Source organism: Malurus melanocephalus, unplaced genomic scaffold (assembly GCF_030028575.1).
Source record: "Malurus melanocephalus ecotype Western Australia unplaced genomic scaffold, MMel_1.1 scaffold_258, whole genome shotgun sequence".
In the NCBI taxonomy this organism is placed as follows: Eukaryota; Metazoa; Chordata; class Aves; order Passeriformes; family Maluridae; genus Malurus; species Malurus melanocephalus.
In genome coordinates this window covers 433,391-445,453 of record NW_026623490.1, presented here as the reverse complement: position 1 = coordinate 445,453, position 12,063 = coordinate 433,391, and the positions used below count along the sequence as shown (strand labels likewise).

The window sequence follows — 12,063 nt, the reverse complement described above, 5'->3', positions numbered from 1 at the left end:
CTCTATTCTTTAGCCTTTTAGCATGTCTAGTTTAATAATTCCCATGAAATTCTCGGAATTTATTCCACACTTGATAGCCCAGCATTCACTATGAGCTTCCTAGGGGGCCTTCCTCGGGGTCARCTCTGTTGGGAGTTTTCTCAGACATTTAAAATTATTTTCTTGCTTTCTCATTGGAGAAAAACTCTCAATAGATATTGGAAATTGYGTGCCTTGGCCAGCTCACAACCATCTTTCCTCAGCCTTTTCCTGCATGTCAGTACTTAATTGTACACTATGCCTTAATTGCCACTTTCCACTCTGATGAAAAAAGCTATCACTTCTTTTAATCATTCATAATGTCACGAGCTAGATTAGGATCACTTGTACTCAGAACACTCAAAGATGAATTTCTAAACTTTATGGCAACCACTTCCTACCTTCCTGACCAGCAGTTGTTTTTTTCTTTTGGTTTATTTGAGGCAAGAACTATATTCAGCATTAAGTTCCACATTCTTTTAATTTCATATTCCTGATTAGCATCTAAGAGTCCAACAACAGTTCAGTGCTTAAAACAAGTCTAGTGCCAATTATTTCAGAAGTCATCAGTAATATTTGTGTGTGCCTGAAGAGCACATCTACAAAGTCACTTCCATTTCTGTTGCAATTTCTTCTTTTTCTTTTCTCCTTRAAACTGTTGGGTCAAATCAATGGCTATTTCCATAGTGCCAATATGGAACAGCAACAAAGAAGGATAATTTATCTCCTTCCATGGCTTACATTCTTCACACACTGAGAACCAGACCACTGAGTTAGTCACCAGAATTTTCTCAGGAAATATTTTTGGATGCAATTCTAGTGGGAATTTTTACATTATGTTTTCTGGAATAACCTGAATTTCCTCTGAGCCACAGTAAATTTTAACTGTTATAACAAGTTTGGTGATCTGTGTCTTCTGCTTCCTTAAAAGACAGCCAAACACATCTTTGGCCTGTAAACTTCCAGATATTACTTACATTCACTTTTTACTTGCAAACTGTTCAGCTCCTGTTTTAGAATGCAGCCTCCTAATTCCTTTTAGGGTCTCCTTCTGTTTTAAGACTTATTTTTATTTCTCTTGTGAAAGTTTTGCTTCCAGTTTTAAGTGCTGACATCATTCTCCCTGCTCACCTTCCTTTTCTTTGACATTCCTTTTGTTCCATATTGCTTCAGTAGCAATGTTAATGTGCACATTTTCCTCATYCAAAATAGGTCTTCACCACCATTAGTACTGTATTTGTCTGGAGCAAAGAGACAAAAACTCAAGCTGTTGTACTCTTTCCTCCTGGAGTACTGGTGATGGATATTTCCATGTTGGAGTTTCAGCCATTTACAAATGGTGTTCAGGTTCTATCCCAAATACTTGAAGAATCAAACAACTGCAGATAGAGCCCCAATTCCTTTCAATCATTAGATTATGTTTGTCACTTTCCAGTGAGATGATCACTGCATAAAAATGTATACAGCACATTTTAGAATTGTTTGTGTAAGCTTGTTGATGCTGGTTCCACTATCTTAGTGCAAAATAACTTCAGATGTGGGTGGGTTTTTGAAACAAATATTACATAAACCATATGGCTTGGCTGAGGAGAATGTTCTWGACAGAAAATAAAAAGGCTCATAATTTGAAAGCTCATACTGTGGGAACAATATCACAATTCTCAGTTTTGTTAAAGCTAGATATTCTGAATGAATTTTCATTCTTTTTCTGGATTATAACYCTTTTACATATGTTATGCATTGTTATGGTCACGACATCTTCACACTTCTTGAATTGATAGATGTTCCCCTGTGTTTTTTAAAAGAGAACTCAATATCAAACACCTCTGAAGGTGATAATACTGATCTTTCTGTGACTATTCCACACTAAATGAGTTTGTCAAAACTTCATTTTTTCAATCTTTATTCATGCCAAACTTTCCCCTAAAGTATAAAGAAAAGAAACTGTTGGGAACAACAGAAAAATACATAAAAAAATGTATTGCACTGCAAGTGGAATGGAGCTCCCTGGGTGCACAGGACATCAAGAACTGACATGGCCACTGAAATCAGCTTCTCCTAACTTCTGTTAGGGAGATTTAAGAAGATGCTGATGTTGTTCACATGAAACAGAACACTCATCAGCTTTCCAGTTAATGATTTGTAATTTTGATAGGAATTTAAGAATCTTCTATCATGGTGTGAAAAATGTACACACACAGACTAGACAGAGATTCCTTGCTACCAGCAGGCCTGTGATTTTGTGACAGTAGATTTCCTCCGTAGTTGATTTTGGAATGAGCTATATTCAAGTTATCTATATTTAGGTCACAAACAGTAACACAAAGAAAYAAAAACTAAGCAAAAAAACATTGCACTTAGTTGTACATATGACCATATGGTTTACCATATGGGTAAACCTTAAAGTATGATTGTTGATTGATTGCACATGGGCATAAATTTCCCCTTTCACTCTTATTGCCCCTAAATTGTTTGGCTGTGAAGGATCCTTCCAAGTGCAGCTGATTCTGATAGATAGCTAATCAGATTTCATAATGAGAAGCCTTGTCTTCCTTCCAGTGAGAGCTTTAGTGTTTCACTGAGGCCCCACAGAGGCCCCTCCTCTTAATTGACTCATTCCTTCTTTCTCAACTGCTAGGTCATACCTGTACTAGCACATTCAGCAGGGTCACAGCCTGTGTGTGTGAACAGTCCTGTGACAAAACATTGTCATCATTGTCATTTTAGAGGAGTTTTGGTCTGGCTCAAATAACACACACAAATAATGCCCAAGCAGTGACAGGTGGTGGATTATTCTCAAATGACAATGGGCTGCCTTGGTGTTAGAGCTGAGACAGTTTCACTCTTAGCACAGTAAATTTTGTGGTTTGCCTTCTCTTGCTCAGCAGAGCAGTAAGGGTTGTTCAGAGCACTCCTCCCAGCTTCTTCTTCCCCCTAYGGCTTAGTGAAACACTTGTGAAGCAAAAAAATTATTGATTCAAAGAACTCAGCAAGTTTTTTGAAGATAATTTTGGAATAGGAAAGAAATGCAAAGAGCTTTCTATAAGGAGAGCTTTCATAAAGAAAATGTGTACTATATCCATCTATCTAGCTATTAACTGGAGATGAGTCCCAGAATGTCTTCATCACTTTGTGGTTTTCCCCTGCCAGTAGCATGATGCAGTTTATAAAGTGTCTTGTAATATCAGCAAGGTCCCTTCTACAAAATTAAGGATTTGAGAATAGGATGGACCTACCTGTGACAAAAGCAGAAACTAGGGAATGCATGACCTTGGAAAAGACAGAAGTAATGTTTCTTCTCTAGTGGAAACAAACCAGGCAGGTTGGGAGTAGTGGTGGTCCTGAATTAATATGTTGAATGAATAACTTGTAAGAGTGAGTTATGATTACACCATGATAAAAAAGACACACTCAAGACATGAGTAATTTTGCAACATGTAGTGACAAATTCATTACTTATGACAGCATGCTTCAAAGTCATCAATTTCTTACATCTGAAATAAAATAATTTGCTTCAAGATACTGAGATAGCYGACATGGAAGTAATTTGTTTCTTTCACAAATTTACCAAGTAATTTGGATACAAGGAAATGATTTGTGGTGACTGGAATGTGTATTAAGATATTATGTGAGAAAGTCCTTTCACAGAGACCCGCCCTTCTGTGATAAAGAATGGCATGTCATGCTGGTTTAATAAAAAGTCASTTCAGACTGCAGCAAGTTACTGAGATAATTGTTGCTTTCATCAGTGCTATAAAAAGAGACAGCATTTTCTCTGCTTCTCCTGAGATCTAAATCCAGTATGTCCAGTAGAGATAGACATGATATTGTAGTGGTGAGAGACCAGATTTCATTTTATGAAAACATGCTTCTGAAACTCTTCTGGTCCCAACCAAGGCTTAATCTACAATGTAAATTTCAACAGAATTATGTAAGGGAATAAGAATGAAACAATATTTGTCTCAGAGAGGGTTGGATCACTATCTTGGGCACTAGAGATGTTACTACAGAAGGAAGCATCCTCTWTATTTTGGAGAATATTTTTGGATGCAAAATTAAACACAATTTTGTGTTGGAGCACACTTGTGTTTTAAATGTGTCATAGCACAGCCTTTCCTAAGCAAACATTACTGGACAGCATCAGTTTCAAGAGCTGTGTTGACACATGGATATATACGTGTGCCTGCTTTGCCACCAGTTCTTCATTTTAACAGCATTAATTTAAAATGATAAGACTTGTGTGACATTCCAAAGGCTKTTACTTAAATTTTATGTAATAATATCAAGCTTTAGCTTAATTATGCTAACAGCCTCTAGTAGGATACCATGAGAAAGATTACAATCATTAAAGAATTGTTCTATACGACAAGATAAAAATGCTATGATAGAAGAGCCAAATTTGTGACTTGAAAATAAAGTAGAATTGTAGAAGAGGTCTTTCCAAATAACCATTGAGTGCTCTCATTATGGAATAGAATTTTTTTCAGGCAGGAGCGTCTCCTGTGTGATCTGCTCCATTTGGAATTTGCTGGAGCAGCTCTTCACAYTGGGACTTGTGTCAAATTAGAAGCATAATAGTCATAATTTCTGACTCGGATGTCAGTCATCCTCTGTTCTTGTTCAACTGTTTAGACTACCAGCTGAGCCCAAGCATGAGATTCAAAAGCAACCCATAAATTTGATGCTTGCTTTGTTTAGACAGATTATGGGGCTGAAACTCAATTCCCTTCTCAGATGCACGAACTTTTCGTCTTTGYGGTAGCATCTGTGCTCCTAGACATGCTCATCTTTACTTTGTGGGATTAATCTGTCTATTTGGAGAAGAGAATTAAGTACTACGCCCAAACAGTTTTTGTTTTTGCCTGAAATTAACAAAAATGTATTTTTAAAAGTATTTTTTCTTACATTTTGCATATCTAGCCCTAAAACTTACCATTTATTTCTTCGTAAATAATGAACCAGAAAATTATCCGAAGCTCRAAATTAATTTTTCTTAGAGCACAAAAAAAGGAGTTTTCTTGTCTTTAATACATACCCATGTTCCTAGGATGCTCTTACTAGGAAGCACAATAAGTGTCTGTACATTCTAGGATCCATTTGTCCTAGAGTCAAAAAGGTGGTTTAGGATAGAGGCTCTCAATGCAATATGTCTCAGTAAGAAATTCCCCATTTTCAGTTGAACAGTAAGGAAGTTGGATTGAAATCCAGGCCTCACGAAGAGGTACTGGTTGTTTTATATGTAGGAAGTGTATGTAGGCAACTGAGCTGTTTTATGCTCATTGCTCAGCCAGAGGTAACCTTTGTGTAAGGTTTGCCCTTCATTCTGTCACTGCGATTCTTTTCCATTGGGAATTTTGCTGCTACGGATACTGTGTGTGTTTGAGAAGGAAATAATAAAAAATGAACCCAATTTCTCTATGTCTATTAATATATTTAGTCTAGAATTCAGTACAACAGATTGAATTGCTGCAGATTATGAACAAGATTTTGAGACAAATTATGCAGAMATTTAGGTCTTTAAACTGACAATAGCCTAGTTTTCATTTTAGTCTTTTGAGAAGGTATCTCTGGCTTTGATCAAAATATATCTTTAGACTTTGCCAACAAATACATGTTCCTATTTCCCAGAAATAAATCTGAATATTTAGCATTGTTTTCCTGTATTCTTTTAAGTTAACATTAACTAACACATATGTTGTTTGAAGAAACTGAAATAATTTCCATAAACCATATTTTTTTTTCAAACAATAGAACGAATAATACAATGTGATGGGAATGAAAATATACAAAAAAAAAAAGGATACAAATATTTTTAGAAATTACCTTTTTAAACAATATCCATTCCACATTCTCAGCTAAGGCAGAAGGAACTGAATATTCTTTATGGATTCTGGGAAGTCTCTGTTGCTGTAAACCACTGAATTATTATCTGCTTTATTCACTGAATTGTCTGACAGAAGATGAACCCATAGGATATATAGGCTGTGTCTGGTTTCAATTTGTTTTGTCTGTAAAAAGTCAAAGCTTCCTGTGAGCATTATCAGACAAAATAAATAAAGTAAGAGAGATAATTGTTTAATGAACTTGGAGCAACAKGATTCAGGCAGAATAGCCTCACAGATTTTGCCAAAGCTAATAAATTCTTTTGCACCCTACTTATTATTTTTGAATAAGTATCAACTTTTTAAATTCTTAAGGGCATTTAAAAAACCGGTATTGAATTCTATTTCTTYGTATTCATGACTGCTTTAGAAGCTTGGACTTGTTAATCACCATACAATAGAAAATGAGCTGATGTAGAAATCGGATGTCATCTAGAGTAACTATACAATCATGTGCTTTTGTCCTTCATTCCTGGTTCTAAGTACTTTAATCCATGTAAAAGAACAACGACGTTTTTTTTTTGGTTTTTTTTTTTAATTTTTGCATAGCAGTTGAGTATTATGGCAGAATTTATGGGATTTGTAAAGAATCAGAAAATACCTTTGCTTCATCCTACTACATGAATGGGTTTACAATTGTCAGTAAAGTCCTGTATTGGGTTTTTTTCCTCTGAAAACAAATTCTATCATGTTGACAAGACCAATCTGCTCTATTGTAGTATCAAATATTACTGGATTATTCCTAAATGACGAAACCTGGATAAAAAAAATTTACTCATTTTTTKGTGATTTTTAAATCTTATTTCAGATCAACCTTTGCTAAAATATGATCTTAATGCAATTTTCAGCAGCAAGAATATAATTATTTTCTGTTTGTGAAGAATAAAATGAAACATTATAATAATCTATGCTGGGTCAATGCAAGTGTTTGTGTATCCTTTTTGTGAGTAGTAGTGGAGAGATAAGCGTATTATGAAAATGCAAGCTTATTTYCCTGCTATATTCTCCCAGCTCCCATAGAGTGCTAGTGAGGAAAATGAAGCAGAACTCAGAGCTTTCAGAAATTTCTGATCCTTTCCCATTACAATAAGCACTATTCTGGGGACTTAATACCTCTGATTTGCCAGTCATCCCAAAACATTATGCAAATTTCTAGGGAAAAGCAAAATTGAATATTTTTTTTTAATAAAACATAAAGCTTAAAGAATTTATCTCTCTATTTGGAATCATAATGAACAAAATATAGAAAGATAATGACAAAATAGTGTTTCTTAGTCATTTAAAATGCAATTTTGGAACAACACTTAAGACCCACTGGGTTTCAGAGGGTCTTAAAATGAAGTTAACTGCAAACACACTCATGCARTACAGATGTTCCTTTTCCTAGAGGATTGATAGCTGAGGTTCACTTGGATCTCATGTAATTCCTTGAGTTTAGGCACAAAACTCCAACACAAATAATTCTAGAAGCATTTGCTATAACTATTTGAATGCAAAACCCAAAATGTATGTTGACAATGTATTTATGTACTGGTAAACAAACTCATTTAATGACAACTATGGGTCTGCAATAGGTGACTCCTRATGTTAACTTTTAAGGTTTAACACTGTCATAAGGCATTCTCAAAATCAAACTTCATGTCCTAAATTTTTTAGGCATCAGTCCATAGATGACAAGCATGGTTTTAGTCAAGGTTTTAGGCATTTATCACTTGGGGCCCCGCAGATTTAAGCAACGGTATAACCCTAAAGAATCTGCTAACTAAAATGCTTATATTTAATTACTGAATTTTAATTACTGAACAGTTCCTGAATTCTCTCATGAACATCAAAATTAATGAGGTCCTCTTTTCTATGGACTTTTGTCCTGTGTCCCACATAGAAGCCCCATTCTTATTACTAATAAGTCCCTGAATCTCTATTATTTTCTAAGATTCTCTGTGGTAAAAGCTTGTGTTCCCCTTTTATGCCCCTCAATCTCTCCCAGATGTCTTAGAACYTCTGAGGCAATACATGCTCAGCATCTGCACTTGGCTGGCTGCTCTGTGTCTGTTTGTAGGCAATTGAAATAGGCAACTGCTGAGCTTCTCTTTCAGCATTTCTCCCAGCAACAACTTGTCACAGATACCAGTTCTCTGAAACCTTGTTGAACTTCAAGTTTGTGTGATTTTTAACTGAACCTCACAAGTGTTCAAAAAGTATTGCAAAAATATGAAGGACGAGGGGCATCACAATTGAACAAGTTTGTTTTCTAAAGTTTTCTAGCTGAGAAAACAATATTTTGTATTTGAAGATAAAATCCTGAAATGTACTTTGAAAGCTAAAGACTCTGAAGGTAAATCAGAAGAACCAGGCACAACCATTTTCTTTGCCAGCTCAGGGCTAGGAATGGAAACATAAAATTAAATCTTGTTTTTCAGGGTTTTTTTGGCTGATATTAWGTCATTTTCTTCTGCACACAAAAGCTTACATATCCCATCAAAGTAGAAGTGTTCCTGTAGTATAGACAGTCTGAGTAAGATATAAACAAGGAAAGCTGTGTAGTTATTAAGTCAGCCAAAGTATCTGGGAAAAMCAGCATGCACGCAAGCCTTTCTGCAACTCTCAAATATAGGCAGTAAACCACAGACTAAATACAGGTTGGAAAAAGTTGGATTTGGCATAATAAAATTATACTCAAATTCTTGCCAACTCTGTGCTTCACTGAAATGTACTGCTCCTCTCTGGTTTAGATCTATGAAAGCTTTGAGTGCCTGTTTGTTTGTTTATATCTCTCCAACCATATTAGGTGTTTAATAAAGMACACTGCTTCTCCTTTGGAACATTCCTTGCCTCAGAAAGATGTTTTATATCCCACTTACTTCCTTGGTTTTCATAAAAGCAAGTAGTTTGCTAAAAAATAAGTTACTTCTGTCAAGGAAAAATCTTATTCTAGGCATTTCTAACCTGAGTTTCAATATTGTAGCCCCTGATAGTAGGATTTCATTTTTCATAACTAATGTGCTGGATTTCCTCATAATTTTAAAAATTTCTTTTTATATTTCTTTTGTTCCCTGTTGGTTCAGTGTCATTTCCTCTGGTCAGGAGAGCAAGCCACTTAGTGATAGATTTTCATCTTAATGTAATAACATATGTCAAAAGGGAGAAGGAGGTGAAAATGTGAAGAATAAAAATTATTACCTCAGAATAATAATATATGGTGTCTGGAGTTTCTATAGAGTGCATAAGGGATCATATAATGTTAAAAAAGCTACATGCATAACATCATGAATAGGCTGTARTCTAAATAAGATAAGACACATATAATTCAATAAACCAACAGTTCAAAGGGAAGTCCCCTTAGCTTTCCTGCACTGGGAAAGAGGGAGAAAGAATTTTCTGATAATCTTTTAAAGAAATAATAGTGATAATAACAATGACAATAACAACAATAACAACAATAACAATAATAATAACAATAATAACAATAACAATAATAATAATAATAATAATAATAATAATAATAATAATAATAAATAATAATAATAGTACATCTCCTGTGCATGAGAAACCATGTAAACGCCAAACAAACTTGATCTGACTGATGTCTGAACACCTATGCTTCATTTCTACTTTCTGGATTTTAGGGAGACAAACTTCTCATTAGGTWGTCAACACAGAGCATATTTTTCCTCACTCTGAGATGAGTGATAGTGATCAGTGGTGAAAGATGTCTGAGACAAACCATTGAGTGCTCTGGTATGTCACTGCCAGATCTGCTAGAACAGGARACACAAGGTGGGGCCATCAGGGTAGAAAGACAAGGCAAGAAGATGGACAGAATCAAAGGAACAGAGAGAAAATGATAACTACAGAAGGGTGTAACAGTTGCAGACAGGGTTTATGCAGRTGAGGAACAAACTTTTGTATTTTAGGAGCAATGCATGAAGCCAAATGTGAATGTGAATGCCATCAAAGCAGTAGGTGAGAGATAACAGACATCAGATATCAGATATCAGATATCATCATAGGAAAGCTTGAGGAAGAGCAGGAGCTCACACTGGAAGACAGAAGTGTCCAAAGCAGGATATCACYAGTATTACCTACAACCAGCATTTACAGAGACTTATACAGGAAATAGTCTACTGGAGAAAAAGGATATAATGAAATAACATGCAGGAAAGGAAAAGCCAATTAATAATATTGTCCCATATTTCAGTCTGAGACTTCTTTGAGAYTTGTCACAGACAACTGAATTTCAATTCTTGCAGATGCACTGCTTTGTCCATGAGTGTCTTTTGATGATCTCCAAGCCAAAAGGCAGACATGTTTATTGAAAATATAAATTAGTGTACTCAGCTCAAAGCAGCCAAATGTGGCATGTCTTCTCAGCCTCTGCTATCAGTGAGTCACTAAATATGTGCTCAGGTAGAGTAGTGTAAACAAACATGAGTCCTGAGTAAAGGACTTTCTACTGTAATTTTCTGTAGGAAGAATAAAAAAAATCCCTCTATTTTTATTTTTTTTTTTTTTTTGGATCAGTCAAACTTTTAAACTTCTATTTTTTTTTAATTAATTTTTTTGGAAGTTTGCAGCTGAAATACCTATTCCTTGCCTGACTTACCTGTGCTACCATGTGGCCTCTAGGGAGGCAGGGTTTCATCCTCAAGTGCCCCAACTAATCAGAGCTGGAGTCACAGCAATACAATAAAGAAAAAAAGAGAGAGCTCTACTTTGAATGTTTGCATCTCATGTGAGGAGTGACTGAAACATTATATCGAGAAGATCGATGTCTTGCCAATGTGTCTCACAGACACATTTCTCATTACCTAACCTTTAGTCCCAAGGAAGTCTCTTGAATTTAACCCCTTTAAAAATATGTTCTTTTTGGAAATAATCCAGTCTTTCATTTAATTTGACTAGGAAAAATTCACAGGACTTTCTAAAACACCCCTGKATACCACTGTAAACAATTCAGGTGATTTCTGGTTCCCATTTTTCCCTATCTTAAGAAATATGAATTAGCACAATCAGTTGGAATAGCTCTTCACAAGTAAATATTATGGTTTTAAATAATTTTTATTGTTTAGAGAGAAAAAAAATGTAAAATGTGAAATGGACCGAAGAGTTCCCTTTGAGCTAATAATTTAAAAAGAAATTTTTTTCTAATATATAGTAAATAAATTAATGACATTAAGTAAAACCTTAAATTTAATGTAGTAAAATATTCACTATAATWTAAACAACTTTAAAACCTAGAAGATGTATGAAAACATGTATCTARGAATTGGTTTTGAAAATCAATATTTTTTCTTTCGTTATTATACCTGTTAGTAGAATCATTTCAGAGAGAGTCAAACTAGAGCAAAGAAAGCTATGACCAGTAAWTAGAATGTACAGATAAAATATAATGATGGTTTTATTATTGTATAAAGGCTCTACCAATTACAATAATTACATCTAGTTATTTTGCCAACTTTCTTCTAGGGTTTTGGTAGCCCGTCAGGTGAACATTGGCTGGGAAATGAATTTATCTTTGCAATTACAAGTCAAAGGCAATATTCTCTAAGAATTGAATTAATGGACTGGGAAGGAAACCAGGCATATTCACAATATGACAGATTTCACATAGGAAATGAAAAGCAGAATTACAGGTAAGAATCTATTGAAATTCTTTTGACTCTGCTGAGTGATAAATATTGTTCATTGTTCACTTGTTAAATATGAGAAAGGACAATAATATGAAKATAATTTTCATCAAAAGTGAATAAAGGGTGTAAAAATGAAACAGAAATCAGATTTCTCAGTGATGGAAGGATAAAGTAAACATAACATATTTGAGAACAATGGATCTGTTAATCATGTTGGCTGATAGAACTGCTAAAAGTTGTATAACTTTTTGCATCAGAACTCAAAAAGGGTTGAATAGAAAAACGATTTGGATTCTTCATTACAGCCTGAAGGATATCYACCTCAGAAACATAATACTGATACAATGGACATGGGAATAAATGACCAAAAATGCTTTTAAACCCTCTGGTATTTCCTAACTAAAAATTCAGTGTAAATAAAGAGGAAGACAGAATGCTGGATCTTATTGTGAGGAAATTAAACACAAAAACTTTTTCCGAATAATACTGTTTTGTTTTAAGATAAAAGTGTAGGAAACTTATATCAGCTTTAA

The 12,063-nt window shown here is 34.7% G+C and overlaps 1 protein-coding gene across 1 annotated transcript in view; it reads left to right on the top strand.

Moving 5' to 3' along the window:
- ANGPT1 (angiopoietin 1) overlaps nucleotides 1–12,063 on the top strand; it is a 146,808-nt gene that overhangs the window by 103,425 nt on the left and 31,320 nt on the right. The window contains exon 7 of the mRNA XM_057375787.1: nucleotides 11,367–11,533. Within this exon, the coding sequence (XP_057231770.1) occupies nucleotides 11,367–11,533 (167 nt within the window). The remainder of the gene's footprint in view (nucleotides 1–11,366; nucleotides 11,534–12,063) is intronic.